This window comes from Haliotis rubra, unplaced genomic scaffold, assembly GCF_003918875.1.
Source record: "Haliotis rubra isolate DU_JTF1 unplaced genomic scaffold, ASM391887v1 Scf43, whole genome shotgun sequence".
Lineage (NCBI taxonomy): Eukaryota > Metazoa > Mollusca > Gastropoda > Lepetellida > Haliotidae > Haliotis > Haliotis rubra.
Genome location: NW_025767113.1, coordinates 2,470,836 through 2,495,151, shown reverse-complemented (window position 1 = coordinate 2,495,151; position 24,316 = coordinate 2,470,836). Strand labels below are relative to the sequence as shown.

The 24,316-nt window shown below is 38.6% G+C and overlaps 1 protein-coding gene across 1 annotated transcript; it reads left to right on the top strand.

Annotated features, from left to right (window-relative positions):
• The first annotated feature begins 1,853 nt into the window (after positions 1 to 1,853).
• LOC124288952 (aldehyde dehydrogenase, mitochondrial-like) lies at positions 1,854 to 23,138 on the top strand. The gene is given in 15 exon segments (XM_046725542.1): positions 1,854 to 2,011; positions 6,950 to 7,054; positions 11,440 to 11,580; positions 11,756 to 11,835; positions 13,854 to 13,903; positions 14,207 to 14,268; positions 15,033 to 15,161; positions 16,384 to 16,497; positions 18,691 to 18,793; positions 18,958 to 19,139; positions 19,357 to 19,446; positions 19,448 to 19,528; positions 20,214 to 20,371; positions 21,223 to 21,337; positions 22,299 to 23,138. Coding segments are annotated over 15 exon segments (1,566 nt in total). The 5' UTR covers positions 1,854 to 1,888; the 3' UTR covers positions 22,332 to 23,138.
• Positions 23,139 to 24,316: the final 1,178 nt, after the last annotated feature.

Here is a 24,316-nt window from a genome sequence, read left to right as displayed (position 1 = left end):
AAAACTCAAGTCAATATCGTGTTTTGTAGTCAATCATGTGACGGTCTTTTGACCAATCGTGGTACAGGAAAAATACTACCTATATAATAATCCCAGATCTTTCACGGTATGAGAAGGCTGAATAAGAGAGTCTGCGACAGTAATACATTTATCAACACTGTGACGTCATAGCATTATCAGCTGTGTACTTAGTGATGTCAAAGCATTGTGAGGTCATTAACCGATGATGTAATAGCATTATGACAACTCAATTGTTGCGATATCTACAATGTCGATACCGTTTGTAGATATCGCTTGATCTCACAAAAGTGATATCTACTGTGGGAGCCAGTTTTGGATGATAAATAGAGGATACTTAAACGACCTTCCGTGTAATACTATTTTTATAAAACGAGTGAATGATTTGGTATCAAACGAGCGAAAGCGAGGTACTAAATTTTTCACGAGTTTAATAAATACATTTGTCTAAACATATGGTTTGGGACATCAATGAACGAATGAATAAGAATGAATAGTACTCGGTCACCTCTGAGTTGATCCTGATGCTGCGTTACTTTTGCACCTCCTCTTTAACGTTTATGAAATTGTCATCGTCTGCGTGAAGGTAGCCGTGCTCCAAGCCTGTACTGAATGCTAAGCCCATGGATGTATAGTAATTCTATCATTCGAAGAGGCAAGTGTAGGTAAGCTGACAGTACAAGGACCCCGGTCTCTTATTTATTATTTTTTAGTTATGATCATTCAAACTATTATGTTTTACCTTAGAGACTTGCGCAAATCTAGAGTGAAGGAACCCCGATTCCACCTGTGAATGTGAAGTCCCCAACAATCTGCTTGTCGAACATGTTGGCGGGCATGATTATCTTGCAGTTCTAAGCGTGAAGATGCGTCTCTGTCCATGAATGATCCAATGATCTCATATCCCTGTTTCGCAGACTTGCCAGATTGCCATTAAGAAGTTGTGTCCGACCATGAGATGAAATATCCACTCGTCAGTGAACAAAACACCACCCAAAGCTTGTCTCCTGTTCTGTAGATGTTGTGTGCACCAGGCAAGACGTACCTGTCGGTGACGTTGTCCAGAGCAAAATTGGATGTATCGCAGGCCGTCGAGGCCGGATGTTGTGCACCCTCGGTCGGTTCCGTTCATCCCCGGAACTGATTGGACGTAGGCCTAAGCCAGGAATGGTCCGAGCTGTCAAACTGACAGTCTGGAGTCGATTCTTAAGATGGCACTGATGGGTCAGCCGAATGTGGTTGTCTTGCTGACGTGCCGTCACACGTGGACGGACGGTCCGAGGCAAATCTCTCCCATTCCCATTACGTTGAAAACATCTCCATAGAGATGAGATCGTATTTCGATGGACACCAAAATGTCCGGCCACTTGATTTTGGACCATTGATTCCAGTCTCCAGTATATACCTATGGTGCGAAGACGCTAATATTCTGTACGCGCAGATTAGGTTGAAATTAATGTGTTTTCCATAACATTCAGAGGCTTGAGAATAGGCCTAATCAACCATTCTTGGTATTTTGATAACTTTTCAAATAACTTGTATTTCATGCAATTTTATGTTATGCACAGTTACGTTTTTCCGTTAGTATATGTCATTAATATTTTAGGTTTAATTTTTAATTACTCGTAATTAACAAATTCAGTATTGGTTAAAAATTTCCTCCATTATCAACTAAGACGTATAGTGGCTGAATGGACAACCACATATTATCAAGTGAATAAATTTAGTGCCTGGGTCAAAATAAAAGTGTAAGTTGTAGCATTACGTGCCATGCCTCAGTATCATTGATAAGCATTATTCATAAACGTGCCATACGTGCTTATCTCAAGTCACGTGATCGCACATGAACACACGCTGTTGACGAACCAAGATGTCTGCTTCTCTGTGCCGTCTGCTCAAAGCTCGAACTGTATTCAACGCTCTAAAACAACACAGAGCATGCATGTCAGCAGCCCCAGACCCTATCAGACAACCGGATATTAAATATGCTAAGGTAAGATGACAGTTTAATTGTACCAGTAGTCTATCTGTAAATAAAGTAAGTTCGCTTTATAACTTCGCGAAAACCCATAGCCATACCAGTGTTGTGGCAGTTCAGTGTTGTGCAGCAGTGCTTTGTTACTTCAACATGTAGCGGGGCATGTAAGTGTTAGGTCCAAGTGTGTCAGTGCGTCCTCGTTATAGGCCATAGAGAATAAGCAGAACGTCAAATAATTTGATACTTTTTTCTGGATTTTGTTCAGATGTACATTAGATAAGTGCTCTGTGTGAATTATTTCACAGTGGTGGCTTTTCTACAGTACTGGCTTTTTTACAGTAGTGTTTATGTCTAGGGCTCACATTCCCATAATTCATTCGTATACCCTCTTCCAATTCAACCACAAGGAAGTTATTTCACACAGGAACAAGGCCACTCTATTGTACTTGCATGTTTACAGAATGTATATATTGGAAGGTATAACAGTCATTCTCAGTTAAGTTGTACAAATGCTGTCGGACTGGTTACAGGCCCCGCTATCCTTACCGTGAAACCGTTTTTCCTATGAAATCGATAGTATTCAATAGTCAAATGTAATAGAAGTAAACTGCAATAGTCACAAACATTGGAGAAAATATTTGAAACTGACTGTTCCTTTACAGTTGGTTATGATTTTCTTGCTGTTGGCAAAACATATTGCCGTCAATGATTCTCTTCTAGATAATACTAATTAATTACAAGTCAACGTAATAAACCAGCATAATGAAATTTCAAAGTGTGCTTTTATATTTAACATAAAAATCAAGAATGAGAAAGAAACAAAAAGACAATTTTTTGTTTTAATTTTGTCGGTAGAAGTAACGTAATTTACATTATGGTAACTGATGTACATAACATTTACTACATGTAAACAAGTTTAGCAAGTAAAATGGGTTGTATTCTATGCCGAACACAATATTGCTTTCAAACAAATGTCAACTGATCAACAAGGAGAATTTATAGAACGAACTAACCCATTTTATCTTTAGTTATTGGAACAATTTTTTAAGGATGTAATCATACTTGACGGTCACAGTAAAATAAGTCTCATAGGAATCGATGCTGGCCCTAATCCATGTACATGGATGTTTCCAACATTAAATCACCAAAACGGAGTAATGTGGCCCTCATCCTGGACATTTAATATAAGGATGTAATTTACGTTTTGTAATTTACGTTTAGTAAATGTTCAGGAATTCCTTGCAAGTGAAAAAGTGCACCACAAATACCCTATGCAATCACACGTTGAAAGCAGTGGTCATTTCAGCACGTCATTCGAATGTGAACTTTGATGAACCGGAGTTTCCTGATTCATCCTGAAGTGGAATAAGTGTTTTTGAATGATAAGGATGACTGTACTGTCTTGACACATGCTGTATAATGATTCCGAGTTACATTTTTACAACATTACGATAATATATTGATTAATCAGTTTAAATACTTTCATAATTCAGACATGATTTATGAAAACCATTCTTTGCCTTCCAGGCATGTCCCTGTAACGTAAATTACAGGAAGTGTGACGTAAATTGCCTCTACATTAATCTTTTCTGTATAAAGCACAGGTGTATAAAGTAAGCTGAATGTTGAAGCATATGGTTTATCAAGTGATAAAGCAGTAAACCTGTGATTGGATCGTAAACAGAACTATTTTCAGTGTTTGATTATTTGTTGTTGTAGTTCTTTATATGATACTTGTGAAACTGCACACTTGGTATGATGATAATACTTAAAAACATGCATGTTTTATCCTTAAACAAATGGCTATTGGGATACTCTTCAAAGTAGTGATGTTATTGCATGCGATTCATAATAAAGCATTTATGAAGTAATGTATTAACTGTTAACGTAAATTACATTACTTTATTTGGGATTGTTTGGAAAGTGACGTTATGTTAAATGATGGAATCTATACATTATTGCTTGAATTGTGGTCATCTATTGCAGGTATTATAGCTAAATCTCAAGTAGAGAGACAAAGAGAATACAGAGAACGGAAAAATCAGAATTGGGAAACAAATGGAATAGGAAAGAATTGGAAATTGTTAAAAGTATTATAAGCAGACCAGTACACTGTTTAGAGCTGAAAAAGAAAAAAAACCGTAGAGAAAGAAACAAAAAGAAATGTCAGAAAATGTGGACAAAATGTAAAAGCCATTCTAGCTACAATGACCCAGAATGAAACAACTGCAGAAGTTGTTCCACGGGAGCCTGTAGTGACTAAAATGTCTGATGAGAATGGTGTGTCCAGTACAACACACGAACCTGTGATTTTAAAGGTCACATGCAACGTAAAACACAACTTTGCAGATTCTGATACCTTTTGGTGTGGACTTACCGAAACAAATCATCAAAAATGTGCAAATTCTACTTATAAAGATGAAAAATAACGCGATGAAAAAAAATGCGCGAAATCGTAGTTCAAACGATTCACTAATTTTCCCCAAGCGCTTGGGGGAATTCAAGTGGTTTCAACAGCTGGGCTGCGCTCATAGCACATGCGCAGTGAAATAGGTTCGCGCAGCTTGGAAGCGGGTTGTCCGGTGAATACTCGGTGAAGGCTTTGGTGTGAGCTATTTTTCTAATGTTTTGTTGATATTTCACAGGCGCGAGCTTTTTATATGTTATGACAGTAGATTAACTGTTTATATGATTTCATTTGTCTATTTCACCACACGTTCTTCTTACCGAGTCACTTTCTCAGTTCGATACTTAAAAGCAATGTCATTATTTAGTGTTGACAGAATTTCTAACTGTGATATAGATATGTCGTTGTCACAGACAAAACTCAATGTCTGTTTTATTGACACCTATGTGTCGGCCTGCCTATCAGCTAATGACCATATTCAATACACAACTGCGATCACTGACCACATGCAATTTGAACTTAACACCAATCAGGCTGTACACCATAAACAAAATGCATTGATTTATGGCCCGAGTTCGGTCTCTGTCACATTATGTAATTACACAGACAGGCAGGTGTGATACTTGTACACATGACATGTTATGATGTCTGTTGATTGCAAAATGTTATACGCAAAAAATGAGCATGTATTTACAAAACCCAACATCTCTATATATACACACACAATGAGCCGTGAGGGAATCTGCAAATGAACCAGCCGTTACACTTGAGTGCACACCCACCCGCTCTGACTGGGTTCGGTATCCCGGCTGCTTCGTTTCTTGGGAAGTAAACCCAAGTACACCATATTTTGCACTTTTGATTTGCGATTGTACGCTTATAATTTTGTTTATATGTTTTTTCATAACCAGCAATGTATATTATATGTCATGAATAAGTGATAATTGTGTTTTAATTATGTTTGATTTTTTGGTTGCATGTGACCTTTAAGCTACCCGCTTTTATTCATGTACAAGTTTCTATGTTTTATACGTTCATATACGTCAAATGTTCTCCGAAAGTTCTGCTTTGGTCCTTGCTTATGATAGTATAACCTATGCCCATTTATATTTAAAGTTGCAATTGTTGACTGGTAAATATAATTTACGTGAAAGTCGTATTTTGATCAGGGTCTATGTGACTAATGTTCAAGGTCAGGTTAACCATAAGTTGTTGGTTTCATTAATTAGTTGTCAATTTGGGAGAAAACCCTTCTAAATAGAAGCATTTAAGAGTTGCACCTTTTGTCATTGAGTAATTTACATCACTCAAAAACAGAATGAGTTGTTACACAGATGACTGTTAAGATCGTTAGGACCAGCATGTGAGATTATTGCCTAACATTCAATACAGTATCACAGTGACAGGTGATAATCAAACATGAAACGCAGCAATTCTGTTTTAGCCCTATCGTTGAGAAAGCGTATCAGTTTTAACAATGGCATTTGCTTTCATACCCAGTATAAAAAATCTGAAATAATAAAGTATACGCCCGGATGTTCATATTGCTTTTCCACATTGATGGCATGTGAAACTGTCTATCTTATTCTGCTGTTTTTGAAAATATCAATGTATTGCTATTTGAAAGGCAGCTGGGCATTGTGACTTGGGTGTCGTCACGTAAATTTCATTGTAACATCAGGGTACAGTAGTATAAAGAGCTGTTGCAGGGTAATTGTCTGTGCCTGAGTGCTGAATGTTTAGTAACAGGTTACCGAACATGAAACATTTTTTTCCCTCGAGTTTCCACTGGCAATTCAAGGAAGTCTTTGGAGTTCTGTGTTTTGGAGGTAGACATTGTTAGTTAATCAGTTAATACCAAGAATGAATTCTTATGCACTTACCATTATCTAAAAGCAATACATTGTACATACTCTAGTTTAGGTCAGAAAAAGATGTTGCTTCAACACAGGGAGTAGCATCAAGGTACTATATCCTATATGTTCCCACTGGGGGCTTTGTACTACATGGCTTTACCTGGACCTTCAAAACTAACGGGCCAGAAAACCTCCAATTTTGAATTTCAAGGGTCTTTACACTCAAATGACAGGACATATGAAGGCACTGCAAAGTAATGAAATGGTGGAAGGTAGTGAATCTTCTGAGATCAATATTCCACACCATCTCTGTCAAATATTTATGGTTAGATTTGGCAGTAGGGGATGTCAAACTCCATCAGAAAACATGTTTAGTTCCAAATTGAATTTGGTGAAATTAAATCAACAGGTAGCCTGGCTCTACATTGGAGACACAGTGTGTCTATCTCCTGGTTCTTCTATCAATTTGAAAAAATAATAGATTCTGATTGGTCAGCCATAACTTTCAATTTCAACCACCCATTTGCAACTCGGATCAAAACAGCTGATTTGATGCATTATCACAGAAGGTAAAGTACTTCTTTCTTGTCGTAAGGCTGAGCAGTCAGTTGCAGTTTGAATTCAGCATAGTTAAATTTAGTAGTACATGTACATTGAAACACATGATTTACAATTAACTTCTCTTTCCAGCTGTTCATTAACAACGAGTTTGTGAATGCTGCCAGTGGGAAAACGTTCCAGACCATCAACCCAGCCACAGGAGAGGCCATTTGTGATGTTGCAGAGGGGGACAAGGTAAAACTGTGTGACGGTCTTATCATTTGGCAAGGCTGGAAATTTAGCGATTGTAAATTCCATGCTTTAACATAGGGATGATTGTAACTTCCATGCTTTAACATAGAGATGATTGTAACTTCCATGCTTTAGCATAGAGATGATTGTAACTTCCATGCTTTAACATAGGGATGATTGTAACTTCCATGCTTTAGCATAGAGATGATTGTAACTTCCATGCTTTAACATAGGGATGATTGTAACTTCCATGCTTTAGCATAGAGATGATTGTAACTTCCATGCTTTAGCATAGAGATGATTTTAACTTCCATGCTTTAGCATAGAGATGATTGTAACTTCCATGCTTTAAGCATAGAGATGATTGTAACTTCCATGCTTTAACATAGGGATGATTGTAACTTCCATGCTTTAACATAGAGATGATTGTAACTTCCATGCTTTAACATAGAGATGATTGTAACTTCCATGCTTTAACATAGGGATGATTGTAACTTCCATGCTTTAGCATAGAGATGATTGTAACTTCCATGCTTTAGCATAGGGATGATTGTAACTTCCATGCTTTAACATAGGGATGATTGTAAATTCCATGCTTTAGCATAGAGATGATTGTAACTTCCATGCTTTAACATAGGGATGATTGTAACTTCCATGCTTTAACATAGGGATGATTGTAAATTCCATGCTTTAGCATAGGGATGATTGTAACTTCCATGCTTTAGCATAGGGATGATTGTAACTTCCATGCTTTAACATAGAGATGATTGTAACTTCCATGCTTTAGCATAGAGATGATTGTAACTTCCATGCTTTAGCATAGAGATGATTGTAACTTCCATGCTTTAACATAGGGATGATTGTAACTTCCATGCTTTAGCATAGGGATGATTGTAACTTCCATGCTTTAGCATAGGCTTAGGACAATTGTAGCGTTAAGACTGCTTGTTGAACATGGCCCAATGCTCCATTTAGATTCTAGTCTCTATTGTGTAGATTCATGCTTTTAAATAAGGTCATATTATTGAGTATATTGAAGGATGAATGTTGTGTAATCATTCATTTGATAGTTTGAAAATGCAAGAACAAAAAGACTCTGAATGCATTGCATCAATGCAGCAAACTCCTTGTTCATCAAATTATATTTACAAAGAAATAATTCCCCCAAAATATTTAGTCAACACAGGCATAGTTTCAATTCATTCCCTGTGCTACTTCTTGAGCCAATTTCTTTTTGTTCCAAAGCAGTTACCTCCCTCACATACTTAATTTGATTAACAATGCCTTCCTGCATTAGACAGGCATAGTTGTATATGAGCAAAACTAGGTCAAGCCACATTCCGCTTGTGATGAACCAGGGCATGGGTTTATCTGGCTCTGTTTATTGAAGAAACCTTTCTATGAAATGTCAGGTATTTCATAGTTTAACTGAAATATAACTGAACAATAAACAAAATATTGAGAATTATAAGAACTACTTAATGAATGTGACATGTAATAAACAGTGGTTAAAAAGTGAATAGATTATGCACATTCTCTCGTATTCAATTTGCCCACAATATAAAAATTACCCTTATCATGCTTTTGTTCCCTTGACTTAAACCATTTTAAGAAGAAAAACAATTTTTTCAGAATGTTATATCTACATTGACACATTTACAAGAAAAAAAACAGTTCTTGTTTGCTCTGATTATATATATACTCATTAGACCCTCTTTTTATGTTACTGCTGTTACTGCTACACTCCTATGGAAGATACGGAGTCAGCTGTAGTCACAGGGCTCTCTTTGTTTTGGGGATTATCTTTTGACAGACTTTATGATTTTTTAGGTTTCGTTAAAATATTTTACAAAGAGCTCACAGCTTGGACTCTTGTTTTGTTCAAGTTCTGATGATATCAAAACATCATCCTACAAATACAGCCTGAAATGTCCCGGTGACACAATTATTGGATAACCCCTATACAGACCTAAACATCATGATGACAGAGGCATGTTGTGCGCATGGTACTTGAAAACTATGGTGTGTCGTGACAGAATTATTGCACATCATTAACAGACATTTGCCACCTAGTATTGGAATAATGCACTTTCATCAACTTAATGTGAAAGGATTAGATGGATGCATAGGCATGCTAGAAACTGGGTTAGCACATGATTTTGAAAACATCTTTGGTGTCGTCCAGATCATCACAAGCAGGGCATGGTATTGATAGCAGGCATTGGGTCAAACAAATGTGGAATGAGCAGATCATCCTGTCATGAAGTCTTGCAGCTCTGCAGGAACCTGGCAATGTTCTTTCTGAAGAGTGCAACTTGCTTCTCTTGGCAACCATCCAGACACTGACTGGGAACATGACATGACAGTGCCAGGCTGTTATAGCATCACGTGCATCACGTGTATCACATACTCTACTGAGGGTTCCCTTTTGAGCCAATGAATTTGTTTTGGGGAATATTATTTTGATGTTTCGATTTTGGTCAAATACTCTCACTTTGATGGGTGATCTGACATTTTGTTCGTCACATTGTGTTCGAGGCATTGAACGGCACATGACAACAAAGTTCTTCACAAAACGTTGTCTTTGATTATTTCAACAGATGCACATAAATGTACATATTTCCTTTTTGATTTAGTGATCCTTAGCAAACTCTTAGTACTAAAAAAACTAACATAACAACGTTTGACAGAAATTGTCAGATAGTTGTTGACAAAATTAGATGTGCATGAGTTTCTTGTACATTACCCATAAATGCTGTTTCACAGAACTATTACACATTGACCTTGTCCATTGATATGGAATGATACCCTATTTTCTTTTAGAAATTAGAGTTTGATATTAAACCACTGGTTTGAAAATGAACAGTGAGATTTTTGTGTGTAAGAGGGAAGTGGTTAGGATACAAGTATATTTGATATCTCAGCTGTTGCGGTCACCTTGTTTTGCTCTAAGTCTGACCTGGTTTCCGTGTTTGCTTAAATTGATAGCCCAAGTCAAGGTTAGGCCTAAAAAAAAAAAGCTTGTGGTTCCGATTTCCCGACCGACCCTAAATATTCCCACCGAGCCTAACAATTTTACTCACCACATAATAAATTAAATTTATTTTCTGACACATGAGTAATGTAAAAATATTTTGCAAAAAAACCAATAAACCCTACCTACCTACCCTAGTTCTGAAATGTAGGAAATCGGAACCACAACATTTTTTTTTTTGCCTTAGCGATAAGATGATTCTAGTTTTAGCATATTTGTCGCGTCATGCCCCCTGTGAATGTTAGGCTGGGATTTACCCATGACTACCACTTGGTTAAAGGAGCAGCCTTTGTGGTGAAAGGTGTGTTTATGGATACTGACTTGATACCCCTTAGTCTTACTTCTGTTACCAGACAAGACAGAGGCTCCTGAACTAATAGCTGACATCATCATTATGAGCTTATGTTACAGTCATTGCCCTTGTCTGGTCTGCCCATGTGTTAACACAATAACTGAAAAAGCAATAGTCTGGAACGGTGGGGTACCTTTGTAATTAAAGCTTTAGTTTGTCATGTCAAAGACCTGTCTAATTTGTGTACAATTGTGTATGAGTTACAAAATGCAAATATGGATATTGAAAAGTTTGTTAGCTATGCAACAAAGTAAATGTAGTTTTTCATAAGTTGAATATCCAATTGTGTATACCAGGGCACCTTACATACTTCAAACAATACCAGTTAATATCAAGAAGTCTGTGCTGTTGATGATCAATTGAATTGCCCTTTCTACACATCTCAAGAGAAGAAATTGGTTTACTTAGCAATAGTGTTTGTTAAAAAGTAGGTTATAACCCAGCACAGATACCATGCTAATCTTGTTTGGCATGTCGGGCCAGACATAAAAGGGTAGTTAGATTCTTTGTCTATTTGTATCTTTTGAATCAGTTAGAAGAGCGTACAGAAAGATGAATGTGTAACTGTTTATATACCAGGTACGTGGAGGGCACCTTCTTTTATCTGGTCTGTGCTTTGTGCTTGCTGTCTAAGTGTTGAGCCCAACAGCAATACAATGTACATACAAGCTTTCATCAGAGAACTCTAAGTACACACATTATACATCTTGAGTCAAATCTTGAAAGGCTAGATAGACAGAATTTACCTTATTGTTAAATAATATCGACTTAGAAGGGAACTAGAGTAGAATACTGTACCTGCAAACCTCAAGGCCACGAGGGTCCACCTGATCAGTCATGCCACAAACAAACTTCCAGTGTATACAAATGTACAGTTTAGGCAAAGCTTACTTTTGACAACTTTGATTGTTTGAAAAATAAATGAATTTGACCAACCCACCGTTGTTCTCAATAGATTCTGTTTGAAGACTGCTTATATACAACTTCTTTACTTGAACTCAGGCCGATGTTGAGAGAGCAGTGCAAGCAGCAAGGGAGGCGTTTCGTCTTGGTTCCCCATGGCGACGACTTGATGCATCAGAAAGAGGGCGCTTGCTGAACCGTCTTGCTGATCTCATCGAGAGAGATGCTGGATACATCGCGGTTGGTAACAAACCTACCTGATCATTAAAACGGGATTACTTTCTTGAAGTTATAAGCATCAAAATTGGGTTGTCTGCATTTTGATTCATACAAGTTGTTGCATCATGCTAAATGATATCTTTTTTAATGATGTTGTTTGTTTGTGAAATTTGAATATGTCTACCCATCATGGCAGTCGCTGGAGACTCTCGACAACGGAAAGCCCTACCAAGTGGCCTTTGCTGCGGATGTCCAACTTGTACAGAAGTGCTACAGGTAGGATTCAATCTTTACCTGGAGCCAGACATATTGTTGTGGTAATGAATAGAATAGGGAGATTAGTGCTTAGTTTCTGAATATGTGTAAGTTTGATAGTAACATTTAAATTGAAAAGGAACCCCAGTGAGATTGGAAATTCAGAACCTGAGGAAATCTGGATTTGCTTCATTTAGGACTTTAGCATTGCAGGGATGGCAAGGCAGTAGGAAATAATGTGGTTCAGGGACTAGAAGACTGGCTTCATCAAAACGTTCAGGCCAGCAACTATGTTGAAGTTCTGTTGTGTATCTTGAAGTGATGATTGGTTTGTCACAGATAGTGAGTGATGCTTCATGATCATCAGTTGGCACCTTTAGTTAGGTGACTTTGGTTTTCAGAACCACATTACCTTTGGGGCTTTCTTATTACTATGCCAGCATCAGAAGACAAAAGCCCTTTTCAAACCACCCCTGACCAACGACTTATCTGTGTGCAAGTACTCTTTATAAGTATATTGGGGCGGTGGGGTAGCCTAATGGTTAAAGCGTTGGCTCGTCACGCCGAAGACTCGGGTTCGAATCCCCACATGGGTACAATGTGTGAAGCCCATTTCTGGTATCCCCCGCTGTGATGTTGCTGGAATATTGCTTAAAGCGGCCTAAAACCAAACTCAGTCTGTCAGTCAGTATAAGTGTATTTTGTTGCATATATACTCATTTTTACAGAAAATACTGTTAGGGTGCAGAGTATATGAGCAGACTTCGTATTCTGACTTTCTTTCCAAAGCAAAAACATGAGCATGGACATGTTATTCATGACAGTAGTTTGGGGTGAATCCCTTCAGTAGATCACATTGACTGTTATTTACTGCAACACTGACCACACTCACACAACTGGTTCCTATTTGTGGCCAACAACATGATCATTGGGACGTGGAAAATTCAGTAACCGCGGCCACCTCTGGAAACAACTAAAGCTTAATGTCCTGATTTATGTGTATCTCCATCAAGATCCGCAATCCTGAAATCTTCACTGGCTATCTGTCATGGCTGACTTCACCAGTTACTGTTAGCATATCCAGTTTCCGAATCGAGGGTCCCTCCTGTAGAGTCTTTATTGAGCAGTCACTTTGGCAGTTGTCTCCTATCATCCCTATAATTACTCCATAATGTAGGTTGATGGCTGCTTAGTCACCTGATACACTCTCATAGACAGTCCATTGTAGTTCTTCATGCCCATTCCCTCTACGTCTCAGTTGTCAATCATCAATTTGTCATACCTGCTGATGTTGACTTTACCTGACAAAGCAGAGATATGAGAAGAAGACATTTTCTCTCTATGGAGGATTATAAAGTCAACAGAAAAATAAAACAAGTATCATTTAAAATGACCGTTCCAAACTTGAAAACATGCAACTAAGAAAGTCAGAGAAAATAAGAAGTAACCCTGCTAAACCAGAAGTTATGAATCATGAATTAGTTTGTATGTAATTATGTATAGTACATGGTGGGCTATCTTCACTGCTCAAAATTACTACCATATGTATTTTTAAATATAGAGCTAAACTATATTTTTTAAAGCTGTTCATATTTTCTGAACTATAAAGAAACAAGAGAGTAAATTGGTGGGATGTTACTATTGTGACTTAAAGCCATTTGTGTAACATGCACACTCACATGATATTTCCCTTAAAGCTGATGCACACCTGTAGATGCCCAAGGCAACTGTTGGAGAACAGGACACAAAAGACCCCTTTGAACTTCGTAATTTTGAAGCTTCCTGTCTAGTTTTTACGTCACCAGTGTGTACTTTGTAAGATGCTTGTATCACTTGTACAATCCATGCAGTATTTGCATACATTACTGAAATCATGTTCTGTATGGCTAGATACTTGCTCTTACCCCCAGGGCATTAACTAGGTCCCCTGGACCCCCAGGACATTAACTAGGTCCCCTGTACCCCCAAGGCATGTACTCGGTACCCCAGTACCCCACCTATCACACAAATGCTGTTCTATAACAATACCCTTGTTGCAGGTACTATGCTGGCTGGGCCAACAAGTACCATGGGAAGACTATTCCCATTGGTGAGTATTTATGCCAATATTTTCTTTAAATGGTGTGTGATGCCACTTCGCTTTCGCTCGGTCAGATACCTTAGGAAGGACACTCGTTTCATATAATTTGTATGTAATGAGACCTCTTGTATTCTCTATGTATCCTTCATAACAACATTGGAAGGCCAGCTTGATATGAAGCATTGATGCCTTCTGGTTTCTTTGATACATGTGTACAGTGTGTGAAGGCCACTCGTGATGTTCCTCTTACAGCTAATCACGCACACAATCACTCAGGTTAATGTGGCTGACATATGATTGTTTGATATCCAGATGGAGATTTTTTCACCTACACCCGGCATGAACCTGTTGGAGTTTGTGGGCAGATTATTCCAGTGAGTTGCAGTCAAAACTACTTGATGTTATCAATCTGGGTTGTTCTATATTTTAATCAACAGCTTGTCAGTCCCTTGCCCTTCCTTTTTTCTTTTAATATGTTAAGCCAACATCTACAGACACACATAAAAGACATGTAATCAGCACTTTGTCATGTATCAGACATGATGGACTTTTGTTCTCAAGCTGAACTGAAAAACATGTTGAATGAGAGTCAAATGGGAACAATTTCACGATTATAATTTATCTTATGCCTGTGTAGACTGAACTATTTAATTTGATTTTTTTTGTCAATTTTGCCAATTATTACAAACAAAATAAATACATGTTTTCAAGTGTGTAGATGTAGTTGGTCTGGTGAAGATCTTTAAGCCGTAACATAGTCCCCTGTGACAAGGAAGGGATTGCATGCCATCAGTGCTCATAGTTTCAACCACTGATTTACCTGGTCATGACTCAAGAAGTATGGGTCACTTATATCAAAATATCAATATATCGTACATCACAGAGATTTACAAAGAGCAACTAGGAATTTCAGAGTAAAAAGAAAGAGATGTCAGTTGTATCACGTAAACTCCCAGGATCATCCTCTAAGTCAGTTATTCTATATATGCTATGTTAAAGGGCACCTGTCATATGGGTACAATTGATTTGTCATGACTGTAGTTAATGTGTCATGCCACATGAGTAAATAATATGAATTATTGCAATCCCTCAACCTGTACATCCTGTGGGTAATACACTGGGTGAGTGTCTGTTCCAGTGGAACTTCCCACTGCTGATGCAAGCATGGAAGCTGGGCCCGGCGCTAGCAATGGGCAACGTTGTGGTGATGAAGACAGCCGAGCAGACTCCCCTGTCAGCACTATATGTGGCTCAACTGGCTAAGGAGGTAGAGATACAGTCACAAGCTCCTATTCAAACACTGTCACAACTGGGCTATGTTTTGTCCCTGAAGTAATTGTTATTTGACTTAAGAGATTATTATTCAGCATCTATAGATAATACATAACCAGTGAAACAACTGTTGATTCAGTGAAATGTGTAGGTACTAGTGGTGGTCCGATTAATTGAAATAATCGAAGATTGGTCGTAGTGACTTAACGACCAAGCAATCGATCATGTTTTCTCATAATCAAACACAAACAATTTTGGAACACTTGTTTGCATTAACAATATTTTTCACAAAGTTGGTTTTGTCTGTTACATTTCATAAGCACTACAAGCTCGTTCCAAGTCATGATTGAATTTATCTTAAAGACACCAAGAAATATATGTTCCTAACATACAAGTCATCCTTTAAAGATGTGAAATTTTTGCGGGTAATGAACCAATCATCAATTATGAGATTTTAACCAATTCCCAACACTAGTAGGTACATGTGACCAGCCGGCTATTTAGAGTTGTGTCCCTTGGGTGTGTCTGAATCCTATCACTGTTGGTCTGAATCCCAGATTTGCCCTGGTTATCATTTTTGAATTGTCAGCACAACATCTGTTCTTGTAGATTTTCATGCAAATGTTTAATGTCCTAGGTCTGCATCACTTTTATTTTTCTTCTCATCTTAATGTCACATGACAGTCTGTATAAAATGGTGTTCTCGGGGACATCTAACCAACTGATTCACTCTGTGCAGTGTTCAGTGAATGGTATTCTGGTTGTGTTAATGGGGATCATCAAATATGGGGAGTCAGGGCACAGTGACATGAGTGTGATTGGCTGGTCAGACTCATTGTCATTGTAGGGGCGGTGGGGTAGCCTAGTGGTTAAAGTGTTCGCTCGTCAGGCTGAAGACCTGTTCGATTCCCCACATGGGTAAAATGTGTGAAGCCCATTTCGGGCGTGGTGCTGTGATATTGCTGGACTATTGCTAAAAGCAGCGTAAAACCAAACTCACTCACTCACTCATTGTACTCGGATAATCGGTGCTCATACTTTCCACCACTGGTTTGCCAGGCTACTACTTGAGTGCTACGGGTCACGTTATATACAAAGGTGGCTGTGGTATTAACACCATTCACTGATGCACTAATTAGGATGACATTCCACACAGCTATCTGGAATGAACGCAGACCTTGTTCCACAATGTTCATATATGTTCCTGTATTGTGCAGGCTGGCTTCCCTCGCGGGGTGATCAACATTGTGTCAGGATTTGGGCCAACAGCTGGCGCAGCCATTGCAGAGCATATGGATGTGGACAAAGTTGCCTTCACTGGGTCCACAGAGGTGAGCAGAAGGAAACAGGTTGTAATGTTTCTGTAGTCTTGACACATCAACATACACAATATGAGTGAAAGAAACGGCACTCTGGATGTCAAATATGTCCTGTATGTACTGTATTTCTCCCTGACCCACTTCCAGACATAATCTTGAAACTTTTGATGCAGGTGAGCTACAGACCTTTTAGTTGCTATTGTGGAACTGGGTTTGTTATCAAGGAGTGTATTTCATGTACTTGTAATGTAATAGATGTTGAGATGTGTCACATGAGTGTAGCCTTTATCAGTGGTAGCTGTTGCGTGTACAACACTGGATTGTTGTAACCTTGGATGACACCACAACTTGCCTGTACATGTAAACCTGTATAATGGCGTTGTCGTTCTGCATGGGTGTACGCCAGCTGATATGCTTACTTGGGGCAAGAAACAATTGTCATCAATGCTGCAAAATCATAAATGAATGAAAATAGTTTTGTATTTTATATGTTTGTTGGGGACAATTTGAAAGCAACACTTGAGAAACTTGGGTTGAAATTTAAGTGTTTCTTTCACAGGTAAACAAGAAAAACTAGTTGAACTTGGTCCATAAGTAGTACACCATTTGATATTTATAAGTATGATGATTGCATTATAAATAGAATTGTCAGTTGATTTTCCTAGAGGCCAGTGTTTAATCTCATCAGGCTTTCTTCTCAGATTGATGTGACATGTTGTGACACAACTAGCATACTGTTTGAATGTGTGTTAACCCTTCTCACTCAGTCAGTGCTAACATTCATTGATCCAAATGCTGTTTAGTGGAGGATTGATGTCTTTTACAAATTCACTACCATCAGTGTTGTTAAGAGTCTATTTTGTAGTTGTGTAACTGATAAACATAAAGCTGTCATTTATGTTAGAATTTATTTCTTTGCTGTCGTAGTGTTTTATTTATCTGATTGACCCAGTACAATTTTTACCATGCATGATGTTTTGATCGTCCTTGGCCCGCATTCACTGTACAGCTCAGTGCAGCTGGTGCTGCAGGATTGGCTGCTCATGTGTGAACTCTCTCTCCTGTAGCTGCGTAGAGTCCTGCCCGTTATCTATTGTTAACTGTGCACCGAGCCCCATCAGCTACCCCCAGGCATGTAGGAGTGTCCCAGATAATGTTGTCTGGTATCATTAGTATGAGTGAGTAATCGCCATCACATGACTTGCAGTATTGTTTAGATAAGAATAGGTCACCTTAAACTTAGCATTTTTGCACCCCAAACCCTCACTCAGTAAATCTTCTGCGTGCTGAACCTAGTGACTATTTAATCTGAGATGACTTTAAACAAAATTTTGAATATATTTTATATTAACCCAGCCTTTTTAAGTGCAAGTGCAAATTTTCATTGCAATATTTTAATCTTTTCAAGAAATTAATAAATTGGAACTTTGTTCAAAAGTTTGTTCAGCCAGTAACCTGACAACTAAAGGTTGGAATGTTTGGACTTGGATATTTGGAAACCACCTTTTTTGTTTAAAAGAGAGGTCCAGTGCACTTTTTGATTACGATATTTAAATTCATTCATGAATTACTACAATCCAAAAATTTGAACTTAGATAAATTTGTTCAACTGAAAAAATATTTGTTAGAATGTTTTGACATTTGATGACCACCTTCTTTGTGCAATGCAAAATGTGGTTCGATTTCCTAATTTTTGAAAGAAAGTTGCATCAATATACATATTTTCAACTTTATAAAGTGTGTACAACCGGGAGGTCAGTGTTGTTGCTTGATGTTCATAGGATTGTGCATAGACTTGTTAGTCCTGCCAAATATTCACACTAATTTAGCAAGGATGAAATCTCGACTTCACTCTGTTTTGGCTATTGACAGTCACAACATCATATGCTTTAAAGAATGCCTTGACTCTAAGTTCGCTAGCCTTTTGTCATTGTGTTGACAAGATAAACTTGCCTCCGACTGTTTTCAGTACTGTTGACTGCTGGTGTCACTGGGAGACACTGATTTAGGTAATTGCTGAACATGGAATTAATTACTGGCAGTTTGGTCCATGGGGTATTCATTATCAGTATGTTATATTTGTTAGTTTGTACATAGTAATGAACTTGATTTTAAATGACAATAATTTTGTTCCCAGGTCTGTGTCCTTTATAAATGTTTGCTTCTGCAATGGTAAGATATCACCCTTGTTTTCTTTTCCTCTAGGTCGGGAAACTCATCCCACAGATGGCGGGACGCTCGAACCTGAAGAAGGTTACCCTCGAACTTGGTGGCAAGTCTCCAAACATCATCCTGGCTGATGCCAATAGTGAGTGCTCACTCCGACTTTCACCCTCATGTTTGTACATTTGTCAGCACCATACTCTTTGTGATAAGCCTGAGCTAAAGCTGTAATGTTGCGGATTTCGGTGTAAACCATTACACTAACTCCTTGAGATTCATACTAATAATTCTTCATCTCCCTGTGTCTAGTGGATGAAGCTGTGGAGCAGGCCCACTTCAGCCTCTTCTTCAATCAGGGGCAGTGCTGCTGTGCAGGGTCAAGGACATTTGTGGAGGAGAAAGTGTATGATGAGTTTGTTGAACGCAGCCTGGAGCGGGCAAAGAACAGAGTTGTTGGCAACCCTTTCGATAATGTTGAACAAGGTCCTCAGGTAAACCCTTTTGATAATGTTGAACAAGGTCCTCAGGTAAACCCTTTTGATAATGAACTAAGGCCTTGGGTAAAACACCAGGAACAATGTTGAAGAAGGACCCCAGTTAAAGCCCTTCAATAATAATAATTGCATTGATGACCTACTGGTGCAGGAGTTAAGCCCTGCGTATGACATGTCCCTGCGTACATGTCATGTATGTCTGTGGCTGTTCCAGGTGGATGAGGAGCAGATGGGGAAGATCCTGAGTCTCATTGACAGTGGAAGGAAGGAGGGAGCCACACTGTGTGTTGGCGGCAACCGCCGGTCGAGTCGGAGATCGGGGTTACTTCGTGGAGCCAACCGTCTTCAAGGATGTGAAGGACAACATGACAATAGCCAGGGAAGAGGTGTGTTTGGGGGAGCTCATCAATGTTTTGTTTGTCTGTTTTCATCATTCACATAAAACATTTTTCATGACAAGGCAACAACTTAGATTATATTGTAATGCAATGTTCTGTTGTGCTTGTATTTTTCTTTGTAAAGATGTTGAGTCATTTGTAAACATTACAGACCTAGGTGCTGTAGCACAAAGCAATCTTAGCGCTAAGGTGACCGTAACTCCCATACCTTAACATAGACTTTGGTAGGCTTAGCGCTAAGGTGACCGTAACTCCCATACCTTAACATAGACTTTGGTAGGCTTAGCGCTAAGGTGACCGTAACTCCCATACCTTAACATAGACTTTGGTAGGCTTAGCGCTAAGGTGACCGTAACTCCCATACCTTAACATAGACTTTGGTAGGCTTAGCGCTAAGGTGACCGGAACTCCCATACCTTAACATAGACTTTGGTAGGCTTAGCGCTAAGGTTGTTTTGTACAATGATACCCTGTTTGATAAATTAGGATTTTGTAGTTTGTCAACATCACATGATGCATCATTCAACTGAGTTTGTGCTCTGCCATCCTGACTTGCGGCTGATACCACTGCTCTACGTTCTCGTGCCCTTCATAAGTGGTTAACTGATTTCACTCCCAGGACTTGTCCTATACAGCTTGTAGTTCATGCTATCTATTCCTTTGTGGTGGCTAGATCTTTGGACCAGTGATGCAGATCCTGAAATTCAAGAACGTGGATGAGCTGATCGAGCGTGCCAACGACTCAGAGTATGGCCTGGCTGCAGGGGTGATGTCCCAGGACATCGACAGGGTCATGTACATCGCCAACAGTCTGAGAGCAGGAACTGTCTGGTAAGGGCATGGAGTGAGGTACTGAGTGATCCAGCTGAAGTATGAACACCTAAAAATAACTGAGTGTGCCGTCTGGACCATTTCAATTCCAAAAACCATCTTTGGTATATAAATATACAAGAAAAATGTCTCCATACCCAGGACTAAATATTGGTTAACTGGATCATTTCCAATGAATGGCATTCTCCAGTGTAGGATTTTACGATGAAATTTGAACATCTATGAAATGAACATATTCATGACATATATTTGACCAGCATCTTTCAGTCATTGTTTATTTACAAGTGTAGATTGAGCACATGAATTTCTGGGCTGTTCCCAGAATCAGTCTTAGCATTTGACTGTGATAAATCTGTACTTACGTGTGCTTGTTACAACAATCTTGATGATAAGACTGTCCAAGTAAACTTAGGCTCAGTATTATTCGTTACACTGCTATACTGAGTCTAACAAGCCCTAGGAGACTGGATGATTAGATCACATTGTGGAATGTACACTATGAACATTCCTGGTTGTTAGGTTGAACTAAGAAAGGGCATTCAGATGCTGTCATCTCAAAGAGAACTGTCTGAACATGTGTCAATGTGGGCATGGATACTTCAGCTGATTTGGTTTCAGTTTATGCCATATTATTTTATGAAGAACATGCAATTTTTCATTGAAAGGAATATAAAATACAATTTTTACTAAAAAAGACAGTTTCAACTTTTCATTAAGGGTTGGTGAAATCTGGAAGCCTATATGTCAGAATATGAACATTGTAAGTGTGAATTACATTGTTTAGGTAGTGTGAACGTCTTTGATGTGTTGGAATATGATCATTGTAACAGTGAATCACGTTGTTCATGCAGGGTCAACTGTTTTGATGTGTTTGATGCCGGAGCACCATTCGGTGGCTACAAGATGTCTGGCAATGGCCGCGAACTCGGGGAATACAGCCTTGAACTGTACACAGAAGTGAAAACAGTAAGTTACAGCTGTAGCTGTTTAACTGGTTGTTCCACCAATGATGGTAGAACTGTTGCATTCAGTGGTTGGTTACACTGCATGGTCAGGAGGAGAAGATTCTGTCTTGTAAACTGCACAATATATGTTCGTTATGGTTCAAGCTGCCTAGTAACGCCAGCCAACCACCTCCCCAAAGAAACTTGTTGCTAATTGGCAGTCAAAACAATGACCAATTTATTTTTCACCCACTGCAGAAATACTTTGCAGTTCATTTTTGTGTGGGGAGGTGGGTTAGCCTAGCGTTCACTTGTCATACCAAAAACCTGGGTTCGATTCCCCACATGGGTACAATGTGTGAAGCTGCCCCTTTCCATTAAAGGTGTGAATTTGTATGCAAAACAACGTGATAGTCTTCCAGTGTTGGGTATTGAAATAATAAATAGTAGATACTGTTGGGTACAGGGTATTCATCGCTGTGTACCATATTGACATTTAATAGATTGTTCCCAATTTTGAGTTATTTTGAAATTCATCGTTCTCATTTGGAGACAGACTAGTTGATATCACAGCATGGTCAAGGGGAGATAATTCTGCTGTTATGCAAGGTTACAGTGTTCTCTGCTGTTATGCAAGGTTACATTGTAACAGGTGCTCCAGGTGCCTTGTATACATATGACGCTTCAGACCCACACCTGTAATGAGACCAAAAGGGGGGCACACAGTGGATGGGTATTGTCCAGATAACTGTTGTTATTTATTGATTATATTTCAGCAGCTGCTTCTATCTATAACAGCATTGCATGCATTATCATTGTGTACGCGTCCAGAGTCTGATTGTATCATTGTATCTTGCAGGTCACATCAATCTTCGATCATGTGATTTATCTTGCAGGTCATGTATTATTATCGTATCTTGCAGGTCATGTGATTGTATCATCATATCTTGCAGGTCATGTGATTGTATCATTGTATCTTGCAGGTCACCATGAAGCTGTTGCAGAAGAACTCCTAAATGTCACAAGGTACAGATGGACATGGCTACTACCATATCGCCACTATCTTGTAGAATGGACTCTGCCAGGCATTGTTATGGGGCATCCCATTAAGTACAATGAGGCTTCAGGATCAGATCATTTCACTATCATCATAACAATATATCTTGTATTTAACTGAATGTCAAGAGCATTTAATTTGTTTTGTAACAAATGTATTTGTGACAGGGTAATATTAGTAGATGTGTGGAAGTCTGGTGATGCCATTTCTTAACTGAGATGTGTATGTGTAATTAAAGGAAAACAACTACACAACGTCTCCAGTAATAAATAATGTCTTTGTGTTAATATGGCTCCAGGTGGACAAGTGAATTTTTGATCAATTTTGTTTGGAAAGTTTTTGTTGTCTCATGCCTTATATTGCTAATTGTGTAATACCTCAGATTTCATATTCACGTGGGTGAGGTTCCCCAGAAATCCAAGCCTAAATACATGTTATTGTTCTTGTTGTATGACACAAGGATTAGACTGTGTCAAGAGATATGTCATGGTTCCCAGATACGGGATCTAGTTGTTAGAAGTTATTGTAACTGATGTTATGGAAGGATGAAGAATATCCTGGATTGGGGAAATTGTTGGTATTTCTGCAAAAATATATTTTATGTACTAAATCCTCCCACTTTTGTCTGTTTAGTGTAACAGCCTTAGTTAGTGCTACTGTTACTAAGGATTCTATATATTTTATACAATCTTGTTGATAAATGAAACATTGCTGTAATTTATGCACACTGTATTTGTAATAAAATCTAATGCTAATATAACAATCATCTGGTTTTTATTGTTTGTTTTGTATGGGCGGTGGAGTAGCCTAGTGGTTAAAGTGTTTGCTTGTCACGCCAAAGCCCAGGTTCGAGTCCCCACATGGGTACAATGTGTGAAGCACATTTCTGGTGTGTCTGTCTCCTCACCCAAAACACACACACACACACACACACACTAGCTCCACCGCCACCGCCACAGGCATGCAATGACTCTTTATTTCTTGTAAAATGATTTTTATCCCACCGGCATGTAATGCGGTGGGATATAATCGTCGCCCTCGTCCGTCTGTCCGTCCGTAATCATTTTGTTTCGGAGCATTACTCAAAGACCGTTCGATATTTTTAACCACAATTGGTAGATATGTCAAACATAACCTAAGGTGGTGCCTTTTGCTATTTACAGATTATTGTCATTTTTATTTTTCTCGGTTTCCATGGAAACATTTTGGACTTAGTCCCAAAAGTGAGGGTGGGCTTCCGTTTCCAGAGCACAACTTCGAAAACTTCTCAATGTCTTTCAGCAAAACTTGGCAGATATGTGAGGCAGATCCCAAAGTGGTGCCTTTTGCTATTGCAGATATTTGTGATTTAATATTTTTTGGTTTCCATGGAAATGATTCAGACTTAGTCTCAAAAGGAAGGGGTGGGGTTTAGTTTCGGAGCATTACTCAAGAACCATTCAATATTTTTCAACAAGACTTTGTAGATATATCAAACACAACCTTAAGTGGTGCCTTTTGCTATTTACAGATTTTTTAGCATTTTACTTTTCCGGTTTCCATGGAAAGATTAGGACTTAGTTGCAAAAAGTGAGGGGGTGGAAAACCCGTTTCGAGCATAACTCAAGAACCGTTCAATATTTTCAACAAAACTTGGTAGATTTATGAAACAGAACCTTAAGTGGTGCCTTTTGCTATTTGCAGATTTTTGGCATTTTATTTTTCTTGGTTTCCATGGAAACATTTTGGACTTAGTCTCAAAAAGTAAGGATTGCTTTAGTTTCGGAGACACAACTCAAAACCAGTATAATATTTTTCAACAAAACTTGGTAGATATATCAAACACATCCTAAAGTTGTGCCTTTTGCTATTTGCAGATTTTTGGCATTTTATTTTTCCGGTTTCCTTGGAAACGATTTGGACTTAGTCCCAAAAAGTGAGGGGTGGGCTTTGTTTCCAGAGCAC